This window comes from Corythoichthys intestinalis, chromosome 6 (assembly GCF_030265065.1).
Source record: "Corythoichthys intestinalis isolate RoL2023-P3 chromosome 6, ASM3026506v1, whole genome shotgun sequence".
NCBI classification, from domain to species: Eukaryota; Metazoa; Chordata; class Actinopteri; order Syngnathiformes; family Syngnathidae; genus Corythoichthys; species Corythoichthys intestinalis.
The window spans coordinates 16,809,501-16,833,657 of NC_080400.1; the positions used below are offsets into that span (position 1 = coordinate 16,809,501).

The 24,157-nt window shown below is 39.2% G+C and overlaps 1 protein-coding gene across 1 annotated transcript; it reads left to right on the plus strand.

The window, feature by feature from the left end:
* The first annotated feature begins 390 nt into the window (after nt 1–390).
* On the plus strand, nt 391–20,415 carry LOC130917937 (uncharacterized). Its single transcript, XM_057839726.1, has 6 exons — nt 391–714; nt 7,631–10,091; nt 11,752–11,927; nt 18,725–18,837; nt 19,395–19,509; nt 19,633–20,415. The coding sequence occupies exons 2-6, from the start codon at nt 7,808–7,810 to the stop codon at nt 19,762–19,764; spliced, it is 2,820 nt and encodes a 939-aa protein (XP_057695709.1). The 5' UTR covers nt 391–714; nt 7,631–7,807; the 3' UTR covers nt 19,765–20,415.
* Nucleotides 20,416–24,157: the final 3,742 nt, after the last annotated feature.

Here is a 24,157-nt window from a genome sequence, read left to right on the forward strand (position 1 = left end):
CAAACCATGTGATTTTCTGGTTGTTGTTTTTTTCCACATTCTGTCTCTCATGGTTGAGGTTTACCCATGTGACAATTACAGGCCTCTCTATTTTCAAGTGGGAGAACTTGCACAATTAGTGGTTGACTAAATACTTATTTGCCCCACTGTATAGGAAAGTCAATTACATGCAGTGACACTTTTCGGTCACCAAGGGAAGCCTGGCCCCCATTAAACTCCGCTTATAGTCTCTAGGCAAAAATACAAGCGTCTTTAGCAGCATCCTCTAAAAGCTGGTGGATGAAGACTCTCTTTTTCCCTCTCACTTTGAGTGACAGCTCGGTGGGATCCGCCTGCATTCCCCGCCAGTGGTCGCTGGTGGGCCGTCCTAAACCTGCACGGGGGAGGTAGGCTTGGGCTTGCGGGTGCGTGGAGGCGAGCTGCGGTGATGATGCGGCTGCTCGCATCCAGTGCGTGTCGCAGATGACGCGCAATGGCCGCAGTGGTGCTTTTACTGGTGCTAGTGCTGGCGCGGTTGAAAGGCGGACGATGCTGAGGGAGGGAAGGAAGAGGAGGAAGGACGCCTTTGTACTTTTGTCGGGTCTATTTTAAGCAAGCGTGGCGTGGGGGTACATTAGGTGGATCGTCAAGGCCCACGGCGAGGATCAGGATAAGGAAGCACACCCTCGCCGGTGAATAAGAGACCGAGGGGGGACCAACTGCTCATCGAATAAGGTGAGAAATATTTGTATAGAATGTTGAGGATACGCGGCTCAGAAGATGAATGAATGTTGTTTTTCGGGTTCCAGTGACGCGGGTGACGTAAGCGCGTGGATACGAGCGAGCGTGACGGCCGACGAACGATTATTGCGTCACTTTTCCCTCTCTTCATGTTCACGAGGCCATCTTTCCAACATTACTACCTTGCTTTTTTTTCCACGTCAGATTTCAGTTTTATGATATTTGAACCAATATTTGCACAAAAAAACACGTAAAAATACAACAACATAATCAGATACGATTATTGCCTGCCGTTGATGGTGATACACGAACCAAAGTTGCTATAAAAATGAGCTGTTTTTACATTGACCACGCCGTAACTTTGACATATGAACACTTACAACATTGAAACTCAGGAAACAGATCAACAACCTTACTACTGTTCTTATGGTGAAGCCCGTCGACGGGGGGACCAAACCCTATTATGTTATCCAGGGCCTCAGGATCATAGGAGCCCCTGAATGACCCTTAATTTATTTTACTTTACATTCACATATTTCTTTTTTATTTAAATCATTGTCTTATTAAATATTTTGCATTTCTTTTTTATTTAAATCAGGGGTCCCCAAACTTTTTCCTGTGAGGGCCACATAACTTTTCCCTTCTCTGATGAGGGGCCGGGGTCAGTTTGTAACAGAAAAAGTGTGACGATTGCAGGAGTGCCTAAATGTAAAAATAAAATAAAAATAATAATAATATAATAATAAATAATAATAATAAATAATAATAACACTATTAATTAAATAGATAATAACCAAATAACCCTCTTTGGGTTCTGCATGGAAAATAGCCAGGAAATAAGTAACACTATTTAAAATAAAAAAAATAAAAATAAAAAAAATAAAAAATAAAAATGCTCTCTGGTATTGTTCAGGGGGCCGAACCAAATGTGGAGGCGGGCCGTATCCGGTCCGTGGGCCGTAGTTTGGGGACCCCTGGTTTAAATCATTTAATATAATAAGTAGGGCTGTCAAATTTAACGCGTTAACGGGCGGTAATTAATTTTTTAAAATAATCACGTTAAAATATTTAACACATTTAACGCATGCGCGGAATGACCCGCTCATGCATTGCCTCAAACAGATTACAATGATGCACTTGAGAGCTAAGAGGCAGAGAAAGGTGTCTCGTTTTATGCTTTTTCTTAACAAAGGTATACCACACACAACGTGCTGGCACTTTGTTTCTTTATTAGCACATTCAGCCTAACATTAACATAGCTTACAGCTCTCGGCAGACCGTAACTCTAACTCACTCCTGCATCATGTGAGTAAACAACATGTTGGCACCGCGTGCACTTCAAGGTGCCTCGGATAATTCTATATCAGAATATTACAAAAGGCGAGTGGACACGGGCGTTCATTGGTCCGCGCTGTTTATTGGCATAAGCTTCGGCAACTCCTTCACAACAAACATAAGTATCATTTAGTGAAAGCACAACAAAAATAATATCCCTCAAAAAAAAATGTTTGCAAAAAGAAAAGCGCTTTAATCTGTATTAATGAGGCCCTATTCTCACACAGTTAAACAACAGTGCAAAGAGAACTGGCATTCCCAATCAAAATAGCTATGCAACATACACATAAAACTTACTCAAGACTTTGGTCAAACTCTATTTCGTTTAGTTCAACAAATACATTGGATGGCAATATTTATTCACAATATACAAACTATCAGAGGTCAAGTACGTTGTGTAGCCAGAACTCAAATGACGTGAATTACAATGGATGGACCAGTAAACAGAAAACTACGGCGTCAGTCGAGGGACAAAACACACTATTTGGCTTGATTTCTAATTTAATTTAATTTAAAACTCGCCATTGACACCTTGTGGTGTCTTTGGTGTATCTAGTTTATATTTTTTTATAGAAATTTTTACAAATTTTGTTAAAATGGCAACATTAAGAGGGGTTTTAATATAAAAATACGGTAGTATAACTTGTACTAACATTTATCTTTTAAGCACTACAAGTCTTTGGTTCACTTTAACAGAAAGAATGTTAATAAAGTTAATGCCACCTTGTGCATTTATTGTTATAATAAACAAATACAGTACTTATGTACAGTATGTTGAATGTATATATCCGTCTTATGTCTTATCTTTCCATTCCAACAATAATTTACGGAAAAATATGGCATGTTTTAGAGATGGTTTGAATTGCAATTAATTCCAATTAATTAATTTTTAAGATGTGATTAACTCGATTAAAAATTTCTCTGAGACCCCCAATTTGGCCAAATTTCAAAATTGTCCGATATGCATGTGTGATACATCCTTGGAAAGCTTAAAATCTTTGAAAGAATTTTTTTTGAACAGGAGGGCATTTTAAAAAAATGTTTTTTAAACAGGAAAACCCTATCTGGAGGTGAGAGCACGCGAGAGCAGAATTACAGACGCCATGACATTAACGAGATATTATCGGGTACCTACCTTGTTTCGTTCCAAAAACTCCATGTAACAAGTGTCAAGACACAGCTGTGAATGGCCACAACCGGATTTTGGGGGGATTTTACGGGTGAAACATGGTAACATAACAAGGGTCACGATGCAGAAATCGCAGACATCAAGGAGTGGTCGAGATTTTCTTTTTCATATATTTACCCTTTTAAACGTTTTTTTTTTTTTTTTTTTTTTTTTTTTGGATAGATTATTTATCATCTAACATATCGGAGAAATGCGACAGTAACAACAACAACAAAATACAATTAAGCGATATCCGTAACTTTTTTACAGACACCATTTTTTGTTTTCATTGAGACGTCATTTGTTTAAAAGTTTTAAGATATATGACTGAATAATTTTTTAAATTTGTTTTAAAAAAAAAAAAAAAAAATTAGACATCAATTAATGATTCTAAGCGAAAAATGACAGACATTTTGATTTGATAAAAATAATTGATGACCTTCGTTTTATGGCTGGGTTGAAACAAAAGCGGTTGCGCGACGTCTGTAAACGGGGGTTTCCAGTGTAAAACTGACAAATTAAATATAGTTCGGGGGCTTAATGCGCCATAAATCTGCTATGGCAGCATATAGACATATTGTTCTATCAAACACAACAGTTGTTTTGGCTTAAAATACAGCAGTTTCTTTTAAAGAGGGGTGCAAGAGCAGAAACTGCTTTTTCAGTCTTTTCTGTGTTTTCCACCATATACTTAGAAACTTTAACATAATAATTATTTCAAATATATATTTTTCCTTTTTTTGCACAACGCCCCACCCCCTCTGTCTTAGCACAGAATGGTTTGACCCCGCTCTGGCGCACTCAAGGCTACACTACGTACGTGCCCTGAAGCGGGAAATTAACCCTTGAGAGTCGAAGGACGCGCCGGCGCGTCCTCAGCGCACGTCGTCTTTGAAGCGCCCTCACGTTTTAAATACGTCACCCACATGCCGTTGGTTGGTCTCGTTTTAAAGTGCGGAAGTTGCGGTTTACTCTCGTTATTACTTGAAGTCAATCGACCAATTAAAACGTGAGATATTGTCATTTAAGTTTTATAGTTTTATTGTCCTCTCAAAAAAACATTAAAACGCTGCATGGATCATTTGTTTGTGTCTATATTTCCATCATTTCTTGTCCTTTTTCAAAACGGAAGCTCCATGAAAAAACCACAAATCAAACGAACCCTTTCGAAGTCACAGTGGACGCACTAAATGCGTTTTTTAAATAAATATAACTGCCATGCGAGGTTCCACCGAACGAGAGGGAGGAGTGTTCTGAAGCAGCGAGGTGGCGAGCCGACGGCCGTTTGGATCGAGCAGCGACTTTGTGTGACTTTGAGAATGAACGGAAAACTAAATTTAGCGCAAGCAATTGTGCTATTTGATCAACTTGAGGAAGAGGATGGTCCAAATTCGTCATCATCGTCTTCTTCGGAAGAGTCCTCGAGTGAAGATAGTGACGTATTTGAACACGTGGGTGACGCCATCGACGAGCAGAGGTAAGCAAACTCACTTTTTTTTTTTTTAGGCTGGAAAAAGTTTCTTTTGAAAGTTTCTTTTGATATTGCAAGACAAAGTTAATTTTGATGCAATATAAGTGTGTGTTTGTGTATATAATAATAAAATGTGCATATCAGATCAAAGTCGTACGTGAACTGTGTGTATCCAAGGCAGGAATTTATAATTGTGGTGATCTTCTTTCTATTTGAAGATTAGGGATGTAGCACATATTCAGCTATGGTATTCTTTCTATTGTCATACATATAGATTTCCAATATTATTTATTGCTGTATATATTTTTATTTTATACTTTATTATTTTCATAAATACTGACTTTTTTCATGTACATTTATAGTGACAATGAAAGTAAAGTGAAATGAAAATGGAAGGGTGGAAAGAGGACCAACACCCCATGGAAGTGTGGGCTGTGTGATGTCGCCCTGTTTCGAATTCCAGGACGAAACTGCTTTTCGGAGTGGCATGCCTGAAAAAAATTTAACTTGTTTATTGTAAATATTTTTGAAAATACTCCCCCCCCCCCAATGTTATATATATATACATTTTTTCCCACAATCAGTCTTCTCAATTTGTGTATATAAATGTGTGTTCAAGAAGCTTGATTGTGTGTACATAGTTTTCATCAGGTGATGGGCCGCAATACCTAAACTCATAAAGAGATGGCCTCTAAACACTTTTTGTGTTAGATGGTATATATTTTTTCACTGTTCGATCTGCTGTATATAACCTGTTTTGACTAGAGCATGTATAAAGGCAAAAAACGCCTATGCTATACCTGTTGTTTATGTTGAATTGTCATATATAAGACTATTTATTCTAAATTTTTTTGGTTGAATGTTCATCCTAACATGTTGAATAAATATTACAAAGTTTCAAAATGGTTCATTACGCATGTTTGGTTGTCAATTGGACATCAAAATTAAAAATTTTGACAAAACGATTGTGGAATTTTTGGTCTTTTTGGGCCCAAAATGATGATTTATAATTGGTCAGTGACGGAAACAACAGTTTGGACATGAAGTTCAAGGTGTCACAAAAAAAGGGACCAAACCAGGCCATCGTAAACAATTCTTTCTTTGAAATATAAAGGCAACTTCAAAGGCATGCAAAATCAGACAAAATAGGCCCAGACCTTAAAGGGTTAAAATCTATCATTGTTATAAACTCTAAACATGGCCAGTCGTCATAAATTGGGTAAGCAGAAAAGAAAAAGCGATGAAGATCATAGAGGTGAATGAGAAAAATAATGTTTTTAAAAGGGGGACAAGAAACCAGAGAATTAGGGCTAGAGTTGGCTGTGGACGGTGATGTCAGTAAGTGAACAACAGCCGCTAACACTGAACGGTTTACATTCGCGATCACCATGACCAAAGCCCGATTCGAGTCTGTCACCGGCCGCTTGTCGCCTATTGAGATGCGGTATAACAAGACATGCTGCTCGCGTTGAGCCTCGGAGAGAGAAGGTGATGGGAGATCAGGGATATATGTTAGTCCGTGGGGAGCAGGTGTGCGAGGCTGAACACTCGGGTCCGGCGGCTAGATTTATCTTGGGTTTACAACCCACTGTGTATCCTCGCAAACGCTAATACGAATCCATCACCGAAACAGCACAAACGAATCTGTTAACAACCTAGCCATGCTCTCCACTGAGCGTGAGCTTGATCAAAAACTGGATTTCACTGATGTTATAAATGACTTTGCTGTCAAAAAATCTAGGCGTATGAGGGCTTGATAACCCCAGGGATGTGGAGGGGGCAGGCACAGGATGTTTAGTTATACTGTTTTGTTTCTTAGCAGGCAGGCATAGCACTCTCAGTTGTATTGTATTGTAGCCTACATGGGATAACAGATGGAAATTTCTTTATATTGTGTCACATCACATTAAGGTCTGTTAAATTAACTGTCCATCTATAATTAAATAATTTGAAAATTTACACTGTTATTGCTTGCAAAGCGTTAAAAGTACTTTATATGTTGTCGTGACAAGCTGGTGGCAGGGGTGGGGTGGGGGCACCTATTATGGTCTCTTGTCCCCGGGCCCCTGCAAGTTTGTTGACAGCCCTGCTTATGTTTATTTCATGAAATAACATTTACGACGACAGACTTCCAATCCTTTATGACTGGAACAGGCTGGATACTGGATATTGGGCGTGAATCGTTGTCAATGGCAGGCAATCAGTTAATTATGAAAAAAAAAAAAAATAAAATAAAACTTTAAAAAATATTTTAAAATAATTTTTAAAATATTGTTTTTAGAAAAAATACGTAAATATATATATTTATATAATTATAATTGAGGCCATGTATCACATTTGGGTCATGTAGTTAATATACACTTGTAACCCAAATGTTAGTATTGTGAGTGACATGTCCTAAAATGTCATGTCCACATATAACCTTTAATTAGGAGGTTAAATTTATTTGATTAATTACCGAAACTAGTAACTTGCCCTTTAAGTAGATGTTTTTTTTAAACATAGATCAACTCTCTCAAAAGTAGAAAATGTCTTATCAATCTATTTTAACACCACTTTTCCCTGCGCGCAGTAGCCTATCCCAAATGACTTCAGGCAAAAGGTGGACAACACCCTAAACTGGTCGCCATTCAAACTCGGGGACTATGCCGAAGTCAGGCGAATGTACCACTACATACTTCACATTTAAAAAAGCATTTTTTTAAACTATAGATTTTACTCTAAAATATTGATATTTATGCTAGAAAAAAATGTCTCAAGTATTGTGGGAAAATTTTTTAAAAATGTTACGTGTAACCACGTTTAAAAATGTATCCACTATACCTGACTCATTTTAAATATAAGAATGTGAATGTAGTACTTTTTTATTGTGTCATTATATTTATTTTGGGATATTATAGCACTGTTGTGATACAAGCATTTTATATTTTCTCCAGGTTTCTACAGACACACTGGACAAATGTGGAACACATCTGAGTGAACTTCCTGTTATCTCTCATTGGATAAAATCTTCAGGGCAATGCTTTTGTTTTTAGAGACAATTTGAAAACGATCTTTCTGAGGTGCATCACTATCTGTATTGTGATAATTGAAAAGAAGCACTCGCTCTCTAGATGAGGCTCACGTGGAGTGCCATGTTGCAGCACAACAACAATAACAACTACCCGTGCCTGAAGGCGTCCCCCCACGAGGCACCCCTCATGTCTGCTTCTCAGCCAATCCCTAGCAGGCTGGAGCTAGGCCTGGGGGACCTGCCGCTCATCAGGGGCCTGAGGGCCTGGGTGCTGTGCTCAAAGAACCGTCAGAAGGGTGGCGCCCCACCAGCTGGCAGGCGAGCACCAGTGACACCACCTGCCAGTCGGAGGACTTCCTGCCCCAGACCAGCGGACGTGCACTTAAGTGGTACATGGGGTTCGGGGTACGGCCTCCCCCATGCTGGGGTGGGTGCCCTTGTGACAGTTGCCACACTAAAGACATCGGAAGGCACTGGGAAGACACAGACTCAGTGTCTCTTTTTGCGGAACGACAAAGGAACCTGTTTGTACTCCACATCTGGCGGGACAAGTGGGGCCGGCGCGTGGCTCAGAGGGAAATCTGGTACTTCGCGGCGTGATATTTCCACTCTCCAAATGCAAACTGCGGCAAGTCGAGTTCGTTTGCGCTCAGGCCGGAGGTGGAGGAAGTCCGGTCACCCAGTTGTCCGAGAGAAAAGACAATCTGATGAGGATGTTTCCCAGGAACACGAAAAACAAGGCGCTAGTCACAAAGGGGAAACCTGTCAAAAACACAGAGGATCACAGGATACATCCGGAGGCCTTCAGAATCCATCCGATGTGGAAAGTCTGAGCAATTCCAGCCATGAAAACAAAACACTTCCTCATGAAGAAGCTACAGTGAAACTGGAGGAACCAGACAAAGTGTGTCTGGACTGCCTCAACAGATCTGACGGAGAATCCTGTCAGAAAAGCCCTGGATTCAGTCAAAATGCGTACAGGGAAAATTGTCAGAATAAGTCCAGTCATACTGCCGGTCCAGTAACAATTCTTCCTGAGAAAGACGTCACTGAGAACCAGGCCAAAAAAGTGGACCCACAACTCTTTGGCAGCCCTGACAAGGCAGTCTGTCAGAAAACCTGTGTACTGGTTCGGAATCCTGGATGTTTTCAGAATGCTTTAAATGAGGGAAGTCAGCAAGAGTCGAGTCATGCGCTCGATCAAGACAAAACACTTCCTGATGAGAAAGCCACCGTGAAAGAGGAGGAATCAGATAAAGTGAGTCCGGACTGTCTCGACAGTCCTGAAAGGGAATCCTGTCCCAAAAGCCAAGAGTTCGGTCAGAAAAAAAATCAGTATAACATAAGAATTCCTGAGGAAGAAGTTACTGAGAAACAGCAAGATCTGCAGATATTTAGTAGTCCTGACATGGAACTCTGTAAGAAAACCCGTGGATTGGTTAGGAGTCTTCAAAATGCTTCAAATAAGGGAAGTCAAAGGAGGTCCAGTTATGCACCCGGTCAAAACAAAAGACTTCCTTATGAGGAAGGCACAGAGAAACAGGAAAAGCCAGGCAAAGTCAGTTCAGAGTGCCTTGCATGTTCGGAAGAAAGAATGTGTCAGCAAAGCCGAGGACTGCTGGGGAGTCCTGGATGTCATCAGAATGTTTCCAATGAGGGAAGTTCTATTGGACAAAGCCCCTCGAGTGGGGAGATGTCAGGAATGAAAAGGGAGTGGCAAGAGAATGCATTCCACCGCAACACTTTATCTAGCTTGGTGGGGCCAAGCCCGGACCTGGAATCTTCACACTCTGCCTCAGAATGTGAGGGCAGCAAAGAATCCAAGAGCACAAAAAAGAGAATGGGTGAGGACGATGGCGTCATCCAGACGCCTTTTGATGACATTACACTCACAACCGTATGCACTAAAGCCTCTAGTCCTGCAAGGGGCAGCACTGGGCGGGCAGAAAGTAAGCTTTGCCAGGTTGAGAACAGAGAGGCGCACCCGGAGTTGGAGCAAAATGCGTCAAACCCAACAATGGATTCTTCTTTATCTTCTTCAAAAGAAAGCTTCAAAATCAACTTTATGGAGGGAAAAGAAGCTGACTGGACGCCAAAAGAGTTTGCACGTGGATGCATGGTAACTCCTGGTGGTCCCCGCCTGCAAATTCCCACCCCATACTTGCCCCCGTTGGGCACCATGGAGACCAGTCAGCAACACGCTGAGGTAGAAGAGGAAAATAGAGGCCCAGACGAAATAGCTTTGGAGAGTTGGGGCGAAAAACAGCAGGAAGAAGATGATTTTGGAGGGTTCATGCAAGCAGGAGAAGGGTGCAGTCAGGGTGTTGCTGTTTATGACCCAGCGGCTGAGCTCATGCAACAACGCAGCAGACAGAACCAAAGAGGTAAAATTCAAAATGTTCTACTTACAATGCCTATGTATAGTAAAAAAGTATTTTTTTTTTACTTGATAATGTTAAACTTTGTTCATAAAATAGCAGCATTATTCTTAAAATAGAAAATGTTGTAATATACCACTTACTGTAAATACTGAAATAATGTATTTTTTGTAAACGTCATACCTTTATTTGAAAGATTATTGTATGTTTTCCTGCAAAATGTTATTTTCTCAAAATATACTTTTTCTCTACAATAGTTTTGTTTGCTACATTTACCTTTATTTTCAATATTCCAAATGTGTAACATAACATGATTACCAACAACTTAACTTTAAGAAATTTCATTTTTCTTGAAACTAGACTGAATTTGAACTTGACCATGCAATGTCATTTTACTGAATATATTAGGTATTCTAAAAAGTGTAAAAATATTTACTTTAAACCCTTTTTAGGGCAAATGACTATTTTTGGTAATTAAAAAAGCTCTCCCAGTCAAAATAAATTGTAATAAAAAATAAATCTAGCGTCATTAATGGCAGCCAGTCAGTTTCAATACGTTCCTATACATAAAATTTTTCCTCATAATTTTCATAATTCTACATTTAACCTAATTTTGGCATGTAAAAAAAAAAATTCTGTGCGAGGTCAGACCTTGAAGCTGAGTTATGGGATTAGACTCTTGTTTACTTGCTCTCATATGATCCGCCTAATAGCATTTTTGGAATGATTGCTCAGGATTAGACAGGTTTGTGCTAAAGGGGCACACTACCGTTTTTAAGCCTGTAAATGCTGCTTGAATAAAAGTATTGGGACACCTACAGTTGCTCCGACAAGTGAGCACATCACCTTTTTAACGGTATTTTGTAGGGGTGTGACAAAATATAAAAATGGTGATATATCGTGATACTTTGTATCCCAAAAGGTTATCGATATGCTCCTGCCAAGAATCGAGATATCGTTTTAAAAAGGTGTCAATGTTTAATTAAAAAAAAATAATAATAATTAAAAAGGAACCAACAAGTTTCGATCAAAATCTTCCACCATAATAGTGTCTCAGTTAACTCTAAGGCTGCCATTGACGGTGCTCGACGTTCAATCCATTTAGGGTGGGAACATTCGTTCATTCAAAACCAGAGCATTAGCAGATATTCTGTCCTATTTGTGGGGCATTTACAGGTCACTTGTTGTTCATTTACAGGTCATTCCCTGTTGAGGTTGAGTCCCTGCCTATTCATTTGGGTGATTCCCAGGTCACTTCCTGTTCTGTAACTCCAAATAAACAGAAGTGACCCATAAAATACCCCAAAATCAACAGGAACTAACTGAAAATCAACAGGTAAATGACCTTAAATGGCCCAAAATTACATCATTGCCTGACATTGACTGCCACTGACGGCCATAGACGTTCATTCGCTGCCATCCTCCCTGTTCAAATGGATTGGGACGTCTACTAGTGATAAACTAATTCCAATTCACAGCAGAAGCTTGTTTTTCTGTTTATTAGTTGTTTGTAGAATATCCTAGAATGATTTCCTGACCAATGTACCGAAAATCGTTGTATCACCATATCGTCAGATCATCGTTATCGTGAGCTTTGTATCACGTATCGTATCGTGAGGTACCAAGAGGTTCCCACTCCTAGTATTTTGTGTGTTGTTTCAAATAGCATTGGGGAGCAGTGACATCTCTGGGAAGTCGTGTGACTGGAAGCCCACCTGGACGGGAAGTCTGGACGCCTGGGCAACCTTTCCTCAGGACGTGTGGGACGAGGGTCGGGATTCAGCAGGACAGTGGTGGCCAGAGGAGGAAACGAGCGATGACAACACCGTCAATCATGAACTTGTAAGGAACATTAAATTGTGAACATTTACAGGCCATTCCCATTAGCAGCGCAACGGTTTGCGTTTCAAAGCTGAACCGTACGGTTCGCCCTGTACGGTTCAATACGCCTTTATGAACCGCGCCTTTTCGGTTTTGCAATTAATTTATTCCGAACGCTTGTGAAATGAATTGGTCGAGCTCTGTGTGCTTGTGTGTGACCTGAAGCACAGCTGTGGAGAGTAAATGCCGCAAGTAAATGTTCGATCGCTGTCAAGCACCTGTGTAATAGAAGCCGAGTAACGCCCTCTCTCGCTTATGAGCAAAGTGAAACAAGAAAGAAAGGAAACAAAAAGCTATGGCGAGCGGAGGAGTGGAAAGACCGAATTTTGAGGAAGCACCGGCTTCTTCTGCGCTGTGGCAACATTTCGGTTTCCCCGTGGACTACAATGCGGAGGGAGAGAAAATGTTGAAACAAAAATGAAACAATTTGCAAGCATTGCTTGGCGCTTGTTCCCTATGCTAATGGCAACACTTATAACATGGCTCCGGGACCTCAGGCGGTATCACCCACAGATATCACTTTCTCAGAGCAGGACAACCCCGAAGATGACACCAGTGAAAACACACGGTGGGCTTTGTTAATTTATTTGTAACGCTTGACCCGCGTTACATTTTTCCCTCGCGGACGTATTTCTCCAACAACGTAATCCCAGACATTTATGAAATGGCACGCAAAGCCATAGAAGATGATTTCGCTAAAGCACATAGTTTCGCCCTGACCACTGATAGTTAGACGTCCCGTGCTACAGAGTGCTACTACCTAACTGTGACGGTCCACTATAATTCATACCTGTCAAGTTGTACGGTCTCGGCGTAATTTGTACAAGTGAGCACTGATTTTTAAATGTGTACGCCGTACATTACGTTCAAAATCTTTTTTTTTTTCCTCCGTTCGGATGTTGTCACCGTTTCGGCAATGAGACAATGTGCGTCAATACGTTGGTTGAAAGACGCAAGAAAAGTCACAGACACGGAGAGGGAAGAGTGTTTGTTGTGACGCTGTAGAAACGCGATGCTAGGCTAGGTGGCTCCAATATTTACTGACTGTAGCCGACAGCCTACAATCTACGCCTAAATATCTCATGCATATAGAACTACATGCGAAATGACAGACTCGGTAGCATTAGTAAACAGCCGCCATTTTAGAGCAGTAAACTTCTCAGAAAGGCTTTGTTGTAGTGAACCTTCCTAGCGAACCTAAGTAACTTTTTGTCTAAAATACTCCTACATCAGCAAAATGTTGACTTGAGTCTATCTGTAAAGGATGAAACAGTTTTAAAATTTTCACATGTCGAAAGTAGACAGAAGTGAACTAATGCAAAAACGGGAGCAATTATATCAACTTCAGCGGTTGAATCACAACATTAAATAACCTCCAAACATAGCAAAGGTTACTATGTTTTTGTTTTGTTTTTTTGAAAAAATGAAGAAAAAAACAACATGAAAGGTAACACCAGTTACTTTGCCAACTAACTTTTTTACTACGGTGTGTGTATTTCAGTAGTCAGTCACTACACTAGCCAAAGAGCTAAGAGTCATTTTAACAGTCAATTTGTTTACATTTTAAGTGTTTATTTCATTTTCTTAAAAGCAAAATAAAGGCAGTTTAAAAAAAATAATAATTGCAAAACGCAACCGTAACTATGATCCCAAAACCAAGGTTCAAACCGAACCGTGGGCTAACTGAACCATTGCACCCCTAATTCCCATGACACTGCCACAATAACATTCCCAAGCTACTTCAAATATGTCAAGGCCATTCCAATAAAACTCCCAAAACACTTCATGAACGTTTCTATGACACTCCCAGTAATGATTACGGGAGCTCCACTTCACATCCAGAACATTTATGGACCATTCCCCAAACACTATCCGGACAATCTTATGAAATTATCTGCCTACCGTGCAATATTACCAGTACACCGTACGTTATTACTGGTCCACTTCTTTAACAATTCATGTCAATCTCATGGCACTTTTCAGTTTCATGACCTTCCCAGAGCCATATAACGCGACACTCCCATAGGGATCCATTATACGATTTTACTTCCGGGTTTTCAGGGTTACGGAGTCTCGGTTAGTTCCAAACATGGCTTTGACGAGGGCGGACCGCATTCAAACGAATGGCTGGCTGTGAAGTATATTCGGAGGTAAGTTAGGGTGACCATATTTTGAATTCCAAAAAAGAGGACACTCGGCCCGGCCTCGAGATACTTCAATTTTACTCGAAGTTCACTCAAAGATGCCTATATCACTTTAATATATTTAAAGTGTGTCTGGACAGAAAAATTCAGTTTTATTAAAAAAAAAAAAAGGCATATAGTATATATTATAAACTATATGGAAATTTAAAAAAAAAAAAAAAAATTAATGACAAAAAAAAAATCCATGCAGACCCGTGGAAATATAGTACAGTCAATACAGACACACAGTAGGCTTGTGCCACATAAATTTTTTTATAAATTACTATCACGACAATTGTTGTTGAGAAATTGTTATTCCCACTCTATTTTTATTCTCATTCAATGTTCTAGATTACACGCAAAAAATAACCAAAATAAACCGACAAACTATTCAACCAGCATGTTTCCAAACGCAGCAGTTCAAAACTACATTCCCCATAATGCCTAGCGCGGCTTAGCTCACTGATAGCTACCCTATTAGCGAGTACCGGGAGACGAGGCAAAATCAAACTTTGCTATCTGTGTTTACAATCATCGGTAGCGCAACAATTTGACATCAAACGGGATTTTACAGATCACGCCAGTACAAAGCTCCGACAGAAGTCAACAGTTGCCATTATATAAGAATTTATCATAAAAAAACCTCTTAACAACTGGGTAGGCGCTCCTACTTAAAATATAATACCAACATTAAACCAAATACACGAACGCAGAACAATTAATATAAGACTAATACAACATACTGCATCTCTTTGTACCCATATATTGTATAATATATAACAGAAGACACATGAGCGACATTAACAGAAGATAAACTTACAGAGAGGTGTACGGAGCACTATAAGCGTCTCTTAAAATTACTCCTTATTGTAGTCTGTAACTGCCTCTTCTCTTGCCAAACCGTCAACCCAGTAGATGGCGGTAATGCCCCATAATACAAGGGGTAAACTGTACTTCTTCTCCCGCCCCTACTAGTAGGAGCCACGACAACGCAGGCAAGCGCTGCCCCTCAGTGGTCGGAGATATTCTCCTCAAATTGGTCCTGTGAAAAATCATAAAAACCGGACATTTTCACGAATTTCTAAAACCCGGCCGGATGATGAGGACACGACGTGAAAGGTGGACATGTCCGGGCAAAAGAGGACGTTTGGTCACCCTAGATGATAAAAACGGTCTCTTTTGAATTTTCAACAGTCTGTATTCTATAAGAGGCGTTTTATAATGTATATGTTGAGCTTTATTTGTATGTGCGTGGCATAGTTATACATATATTTTATCTAGGTGACGAGCTATTTTCTCCTACTTTTTTTGCTGACTCTGCTAACTGGGAATGTATCGCCAGGGATAAATTCATTAAGTCGCTACCTCTTTAAAATTGTCAACTCTTTCAGAGGCCCTTTGTGACGTTCACACTCATCTACAGTGGGGCAAATAAGTATTTAGTCAACCACTAATTGTGCAAGCTCTCCCACTTGAAAATATTAGAGAGGCCTGTAATTGTCAACATGGGTAAACCTCAACCATGAGAGAAAGAATGTGGGAAAAAAAACAGAAAATCACATTATTTGATTTTTAAAGAATTTATTTGCAAATCATGCTGGAAAATAAGTGGTCAATACCAAAAGTTCATCTCAATACTTTGTTATGTACCCTTTGTTGGCAATAACGGAGGCCAAACGTTTTCTGTAACTCTTCACAAGCTTTTCACACACTGTTGCTGGTATTTTGGCCCATTCCTCCACGCAGATCTCCTTTAGAGCAGTGATGTTTTGAGGCGGCATTTTGGCAATACAGACTTTCAACTCGCTCCACAGATTTTCTATTGGGTTGAGATCTTTAGACTGGCCAGGCCGCTCCAGGACCTTGAAATGCTTCTTACGAAGCCACTCCTTTGTTGCCCTGGCTGTGTGTTTGGGATCATTGTCATGCTGAAAGACCCAGCCATGTGTTATCTTCAATGCCCTTGCTGATGGAAGGAGATTTTCACTGAAAATCTCTCAATACATGGACCCATTCATTCTTTCCTTTACACAGATCAATCGTCCTGGTCCCTTTGCAGAAAAACAGCCCCAAAGCATTATGTTTCCACCCCCCATGCTTCACAGTGGGTATGGTGTTCTTGGGATGCAATTCAGTATTCTTTCTCCTCCAAACACGGGAAACTATGTTTCTACCAAAAAGTTCTATTTTGGTTTCATCTGACCATAACACATTCTCCCAGTCCTCTTCTGGATCATCCAAATGCTCTCTGGCGAACCGCAGACGGGCCTGGATGTGTACTGGCTTCAGCAGAGGGACACGTTTGGCAGTGCAGGATTTGAGTCCCTGGCGGCGCATTGTGTTACTGATAGTAGCCTTTGTTACTGTGGTCCCAGCTCTCTGTTGGTCATTCACTAGGTCCGCCATGTGGTTCTGGGATTTTTGCTCACCGTTCTTGTTATCATTTTGACGCCACGGGGTGAGATCTTGCATGGAGCTCCAGATCGAGGGAGATTATCAGTGGTCTTGTATGTCTTCCATTTTCTAATAATTGCTCCCACAGTTGATTTCTTTACACCAAGCGTTTTACCTATTGCAGATTCAGTCTTCCCAGCATGGTGCAGGTCTACAATTTTGTCTCTGGTGTCCTTCGACAGCTCTTTGGTCTTGGACATAGTGGAGGTTGGAGTGTGACTGACTGAGTTTGTGGACCGGTGTCTTTTATACCAATAATGAGTTAAAACAGGTGCCATTAATACATGTAGCGAGTGGAGCCTCGTTATACCTTGTTAGAAGAAGTTAGACCTCTTTGACAGCCAGAAATCTTGCTTGTTTGTAGGTGACCAAATACTAGTTTCCACTCTAATTTGGAAATAAATTCTTTAAAAATCAAACAATGTGATTTTCTGTTTTTTTTTTTTCCACATTCTGTCTCTCATGGTTTCACTCAAGGTTTACCCATGTTGACAATTACAGGCCTCTCTAATCTTTTCAAGTAGGAAGACTTGCAAAATTGGTGGTTTACTAAATACTTATTTGCCCCACTGTATGCCCTTACAAACTGGTGACTACGTAATCTTACAATGTTTAATATAAAGTGCAATATGAAACAAAAATAAAACTCAATGTTTAAAATAATTTAAATATTTTGGTAATATTGTCTCATATAGCCTGGTGCAATCAAAGAACAATCAATATCTTCAGGTAAATCATGATTACTAAAATTTAAGTGGCTTTTGTTATAATTGTATGTAGCACTTTTGGCAATTTCTATCATATCTTTTGATGGCTGCACTTCATGGGACTTCAGCTCGCAATTCAGTTTGACTTGAAGATAGTTTGTTAGTGCATCCAATTATAAATTAAAAAGGTCAGTTGATAGAATTAACTTACCAATGAAATCTTTGAGTCAGGGAACATTTCTTTTGCTAATTCTGAGAAGTGATTAGCAATAGTTGAATGTTAAATGGTGTTACACTTATATAGCGCTTTTCCACCTTTCAAGGCGCTCAAAGCGCTTTACACTATCTCACCATCCACCTACTGGTGACGCAGCACCAGGAGCAACATGGGGTTCAGTGTCTTGCTCAAGGACACTTAGACATGTTCATCAGGGCGGAGAATCGAACCACAACCTCTGGGTTGGGGGACAATTACTCTACCACTGAGCCACGCCACCCCATAGTTGAGGCAAATTGTGTTCAGTAACAAATTGACAGAATAAAATCTCCGCTTTCGTCACTTTTCATTCTGCAGACTTCATTTTTTATGACCAGTGTTGTTAATCTTACTTTAAAAAATAAGTTATTACAGTTACAAATGACTTCTCCCAAAAAGTAATTGAGTTAGTAACTCAGTTACCTGAATGTAAGAGTAATTAGTTACTTGGCAAAGTAACTGGTGTTTTCGTTCATGTTTTTTTTCATTCCAAAAAAAACAAACAAAAAACAAACAAACCTTTGCTAAGTTTGGAAGTCATTTTATGTTGTGAATCAACCGTTAAAGTTGTTAAAATTGCTCCCGTTTTTGCATTACTTCCCTTCTGTCTACTTTCGACATGTGAAAGTTCTAAAACCGTTTCATCATTTAAAGACAGATTCAAGTCAATGCCGATTTAGGAGATTTTTAGATATAAAGTTAGTTTCGCTAGGAAGGTTCACTACAACAGACAGAGCCCCTCTGAGAAGTCTACTGCTTTAAGGTGGCTCCGTCATTTCGCATCTAGTTCTATAGATATCTAGTGGAGCATCAAGTGGGCGTAGATTGTAGGCTGTCGGCTACAGTCAGGAAATATTGGAGCCACCTAGCCTAGCATCACGTTTGCAACAGCGTCACTACACTCTTTCCTCCTTCCCACTCCCGCGTCATTCAACCAACGTAGTACGCATAGTAACGCATATTGTCTCATTGCCGAAACGGTGACAAAATCCCAACGGAGAAAAAAAATGTAATGCACAAAAAATGTACAGATTTTGAATGAATGGCGTACACGTTTAAAAATCAGTGCTCACTTGTACAAATTATGCCGAAACCGTACAACTTGACATTTCCAGTCCACTTCAATAAATAAATCATGTGTCTCTTTCCCTTCTGCAGGCATGTCTGTTTGCTGTGGCCTTCCCCACACCGGCCACCTCGGCACCCCAGCACCCGGATGACGTCATTCCCACATTAATGCAGCTTCTACAGGAACGTGGACAGGAGCAACGGTCAGTAAAGCGCTGAACATTTATATGTTCAGATTAGTGAAAATGGCGTCATTGTGTGGTTATGTGGTGAACTGCAATGTGTATTTTTTTTTAAAACAGGACCAAAAAAAAGTAAAATATTCAAACACTTTACGTTTATTTCAACTTTAACAGTAATATTTCGCGTTGTTTTTAGAGTAATTAGTCAATTGATGACAATAAAAGTTTTTTTGTTCTTTTAAAGTATATTATAAGAATAATAAATATTTTGCTTTTCACTTTTTATTATAAGTCATTAAAAATCCAATGGATTAAACTGTAAAAGTATTTGTTTTCCTAACTTGCTTTTTTAAATAAAACAAATAATAGTTGAAGCTCATATAATCAAATATTTATTTTACTAATTTTGTTTGACATCAATATGTTTATTGATAAAAACATTTTAATACTATAACCATTAACAATTTTACACACACACAATTAATAAAACAAAATAATTATTACTAATAATAAAACAAAGGAATAAATACACCAATCAATGTTGGACAACAGGCTAAATTAATACAATTTCTCTTCAGACTGCTGGACGGCTTCCAGGACGTCAGCAAAATGTCCATCCCTAGATACAAACAAGGAGGCGGCGTGTCCCGAGGTCTCTTGCTGACCTCATTACACGTGGAGCGACCCAACACTGTGAGTGATCATGTTTGAGTACCAATGACAGCGATAGACGTCCAAACCAATGCTAGCCAATGTGCTAACTTTCGAGCTGTATTGGGTTTAGTAACCAACTTTTGATTGACGCTGTCTTCACAGGACAGCCAATCCACCAATTGCCGGAGTTATTGTCGCCCCTTCCCTGGTCTGTACTCGCCCAATCAGCGCGTTCCCAACACGGTGGTCAAGCGGCGGCTCTCTTGCGATTACAATAGGAGCGGCCCAGAGTGACATTTTTTTAACCTGCCGAAAGCAAAGACTTCTGTGTTACTTTAAGTTATTTCCTATTTTAATCAAGTCAACAATTGTTGGGGCATGAAAACAGAAAGTGTATTTTTACGTAAGGAAGGCAAACCTTTAATACTGGAATACCTTTGGAAGTTACGCTGTTACAATTGTATGTGAAGAACAGAGGAGATTGTTGCCACTTGAAAGATCGGCCACCAGTTGCCAGAAATTTTTTGCCGCTTCCATGTTGCCAAATTTTCTCCTCAGCTTTTTTTTTTTTGTGTCTTCCAACACCAGGAAACAATTAGTCGATAAAAAACTTAATGACAAATTTAATTGAACTTGTAATTTCATCAATCAATTAACTGCATAAATATTTGAATCAATTAATAGTTGTTAGTTGAATTAATTGAAATAGTAATTAATTGAATTAAATTTTTAAATGATTTCAAATTCAATTAATTTTATATTGTTCATCCAAGATATAGAGGATAGGGCACATTGTTGTCTAATGTCGAAAGAAAAATTGCTGTTTTATCTTTTCATCAAGTGTGTGTGTTTTTTTCGTGTGTTTTTTTTTTTTTTTTTTTGCACGGCCCTTTTGTATTTTAAAATGGTAATGTACTGGTACAAGATTTTTTTTTTTTTTTTTTTTGCACCACAACAACCATTACATTAATTTGTTTTTTTTTTTAATTACAAAATTTGTCTATTGCCATTCAGTTTAATAAATCTGGTAGATTGATTTTTGTAGGGAAGCTACAAATTTCTGCTCATTCTTCATGTTTTTACCTAATATGATATCTTGTTTAAAACAGTTTTTTTTTTTTTTTTTTATCCCATTTTCTTTCTAAAACAAATTGTCATACAGAATAAAAAAAAACACCAGGAATATTTTCCACTATTAATATGGATGCCTGTGATCATGGCTTTTTATTTATTTTTATTTTACCATTGTTTTGTTGTTGTTGTTTTTTACAACCTTGTTTTACGAAACAGACACGTCACATGTAGCAGAGTCATGTGAAAAAATTATGACACCCCATTAAATAGTCAGTTCTTCATTGAGAAATGTTCACATATTAATGTCTGAGCTTGTTTTTCTTTATCTCTGGAAAAGAAAGTGATTCCATTGCAGGTAAACAACAAAAAACTAGCATTGTTTTACTCAATAAACCAAATATATCAACATAAATGCATATTCTAACTGAGGAAAAAGTTAGGACACCCTACGACCTATTAGCTAGTGTTACCCCCTTTGACTGAAATAACTTTAGTGAGACACTTTTTGTAGCCATCTACCAGTTTTTGACATCGGTCTGAATAAAGTTTGCCCCTCTCCTCAACGCAGAATACTTTCAGCTGTGAGATGTTTGAGGGGTTTCTTGCACGTACAGCCCGTTTCAAGTCACCCCACAGCATCTCAATGGGATTCAGATCAGGGCTTTGGCCCGGCCATTCCAGGACACCTCATTTCTTCCTTTCCAGCCATTAGATTTACTGGTAGGTTTTGGGTCATTGTCATGTTGTTCATTTCAGCTGTAATTTTTCACAGATGATCTCACATGTTCCTGAAGCACCCTCTGATACACGATAGAATTCATGGTGGATTCTATGATGGTGAGCTGGCCAGGTCCTGCTGTAGCGAAGCATCCCCAAACCATGACACTTCCACCTCCATGCTTCACGGTTGGTATGAGGTTCTTTTTCTGGTATGCTGTATTGGGTTTATGCCAAACATGTCCTCTGTTCTGGTGTCCAAATAATTCCATTTTAGATTCATTTGTCCAAAGAACATTATTCCAGATGTCCTGGTCTTTGTCCACATTTCCTCTGGCAAACTTCAGTCTGGCTTTCATCTTCTTCTTGGAGAGCAAAGGTTTCCTCCTTGCACAACTTAAACTTCTGAAGTATTTTTCTGAATGCAGAGGCATGCTCTTACACATCAACAGTAGCAAAAACCTGCTGTAGGCCCGTGATGGCATTTTAGGGTTTTTGGAGACCTCTTTTAGCATCTTGCGGTCTGCTCTCGGGTCGAACTTGCTTGGACAGCCAGACCTGGGCATGTTGGCAGTTGTTTAGAATGTTCTCCACTTATAGACTATTTTCCAGACACTGGAATGGCTGATTTTATATTCTTTTAAAATCCATTGCCAGACTCATAAGCGTCTACAGTCTTCTTCCTGAAGGCCTCAGACAGCTCCTTTGATCCCTGCTGTTTTCTCTCATTTCATCAGTCAGTCACTGTTGAGAGTATTCTGCGTTGAGGAGTGGGGCAAATTTGCTTCAGACCGACGTCAAAGACTGGTAAATGGCTACAAAAAGCGTCTCACTGAAGTTATTTCAGCCAAAGGGGTAACACTATCTACGAGGTTGTAGGGTGTCTTAACTTTTTCCTCAGTTAGAATATGCATTTTTGTTGATATATTTGGTTTGATGAGTAAAGCAAACCATGTTAATTTTTGTTGTTTACCTGTAATTAAATCACTTTCTTTTCCAGAGGTAAAGAAAAGATCAGACATTGATATGTGAACATTTCTTAATAAAGACCAGAATATTAAATGGGGTGTCCTAATTTTTTCACATGACTGTATTTAAACGGATGTTCCGTCAGTTCACTTCACTGCTGTTTGTAATGTTTTTACACACCGGAATAAGTTTTACTGTACGTAGGTCTTAATCAAAATCTATGAAGAATATATCATTCTCACTTTGAAAAATGGGAGATTGTTTTCACATGTCAGACTTAAGTAGCACTTTTCCATAACTTTCTTCTTGTATTTCTAACTTTTCCGTTGTCTTATCTCACACTACTTTGCTTTCCCACAACCCAGGTACACAAAGAATATAGTTATCACATGTAGGACACGGCCACAAATCTCTGCAGCTCCTTTTTTCAGTGGATTTTTTTTAAATAGAGACTGCTACTATACCATTTTATCTTTTAAAACTTTTCATGCTGTCAATCAATATGTGTTGCTATGGAAATACGATGTGCACTTGGATGACTCTCACTGGTTTGTTTGTGTTGTCCTGCTATGTTTGTACTGTCACAATTTTCATTTCAATGAACAAGGACTTTGACCAGATAATTAATAAAATGGTCTTCCTGATTAGACGGCATTCAAAATGTAAGCTCTTATTTCAAGTGAGATCTGTGTAACATTCCTGAGATTTTTTTCTCCTGTCACACATGGACACGAAGGCTACTGTGCGTTTTTCTCTTCTCTTTGCTAATCACTTCGAGACTGTGTGTTTTTAATTTCTCCTCCTTCGCGAGGAAAGAGTTAAGCATAATTTTTGCAGCGTCAGGGCAGTAGCAGTATGATGACGAGAAGTGCTTAAAGCTACTGGAGGAAGCAAAACAAGGTTGCATAAAGGGAACATGTCGAGTGAGCTAAAACAAGGAACACAAACAAGAGACGTGTGGACGAACCCTCGTGATCCCCAGGACAATCTGAGGGGAAAACAGGACTTTCAAATGAATTGTCATCTTTGTCATGTGTGCCAGTCACAAGAAAGCAGCTGTGTGTGATCTAATGGATTTCCAAGGTTTACAATGCATGCGTCAAATGAACGCTCATGGGAGGATTATTTTGGGAAACATAAAATTGCTAGAAAAAAAAAAAAAGTCTGACTTGAGCCACATCAAATGTTCTGTACATTCGAGTGACTAATGATTGGACGGGATTCTGCATACATCATACCATTGGTGGGAAATGAGGGAGTCTGCCTTTGACACCAGTTTAATCAAATTACATGAAAATGGGTGGACATGTCTATGATGGCAGGACGCACCAAAGAGGTTTCAACGACACATGACTCAAATTTAACTTAAAAGCATAGGTGGAGTTTGACTTTTGGGACAACATGTTGATTACCCCGAAACACATTGTCAGCAATAAAATGAATTTACAAGAATATTTGTAATATCAAGTTGACAATGAACGTTTTTTGTTTCCCATCATTCTTGAGGGGAATTCTAAATCAGGCTGCTTACGCAATACTTTTCGCCAAGATCGTCAACCATTGAATATGGTACGCCCGCTGATGTCGTGCCAATGTAGTTACCCCAGTCAAAAATTGTATCCCCTGGGCGGAGCCAAATGGAGGTAGATTTGTGTCTTTATTATTCAATCCAAAAAAAAGTTGCTTCAATAAGAAAAAGTCGCTTCAATCCAAAAAAAAAATGTGTTTGAATGCAAAAATAAATTTGAAACACAAAAAAATGCATGTGAGAGCTCTTTTTCTTTGATTGATTTTTTGGGGGGATTGAATGAAGCAACTTTTTTGATTGAAGTAATGTTGATTTGTGTTTGGGCCACATTTTGGCTAGGACGTTTTTGTCTTTATTATTAAATCAAAAAATAAGTTGCTTCAAAAATTATATATTTTC

Bases quoted from the DNA above. Each gene is read 5' to 3' on its own strand.
- LOC130917937 (XM_057839726.1), top strand. From the start codon at position 7,808: ATGAGGCTCACGTGGAGTGCCATGTTGCAGCACAACAACAATAACAAC. The intron at 10,092-11,751 runs GTAAAATTCAAA...TGTTTCAAATAG, and splicing joins CAGCAGACAGAACCAAAGAG to CATTGGGGAGCAGTGACATC. The intron at 11,928-18,724 runs GTAAGGAACATT...TCCCTTCTGCAG, and splicing joins ACACCGTCAATCATGAACTT to GCATGTCTGTTTGCTGTGGC.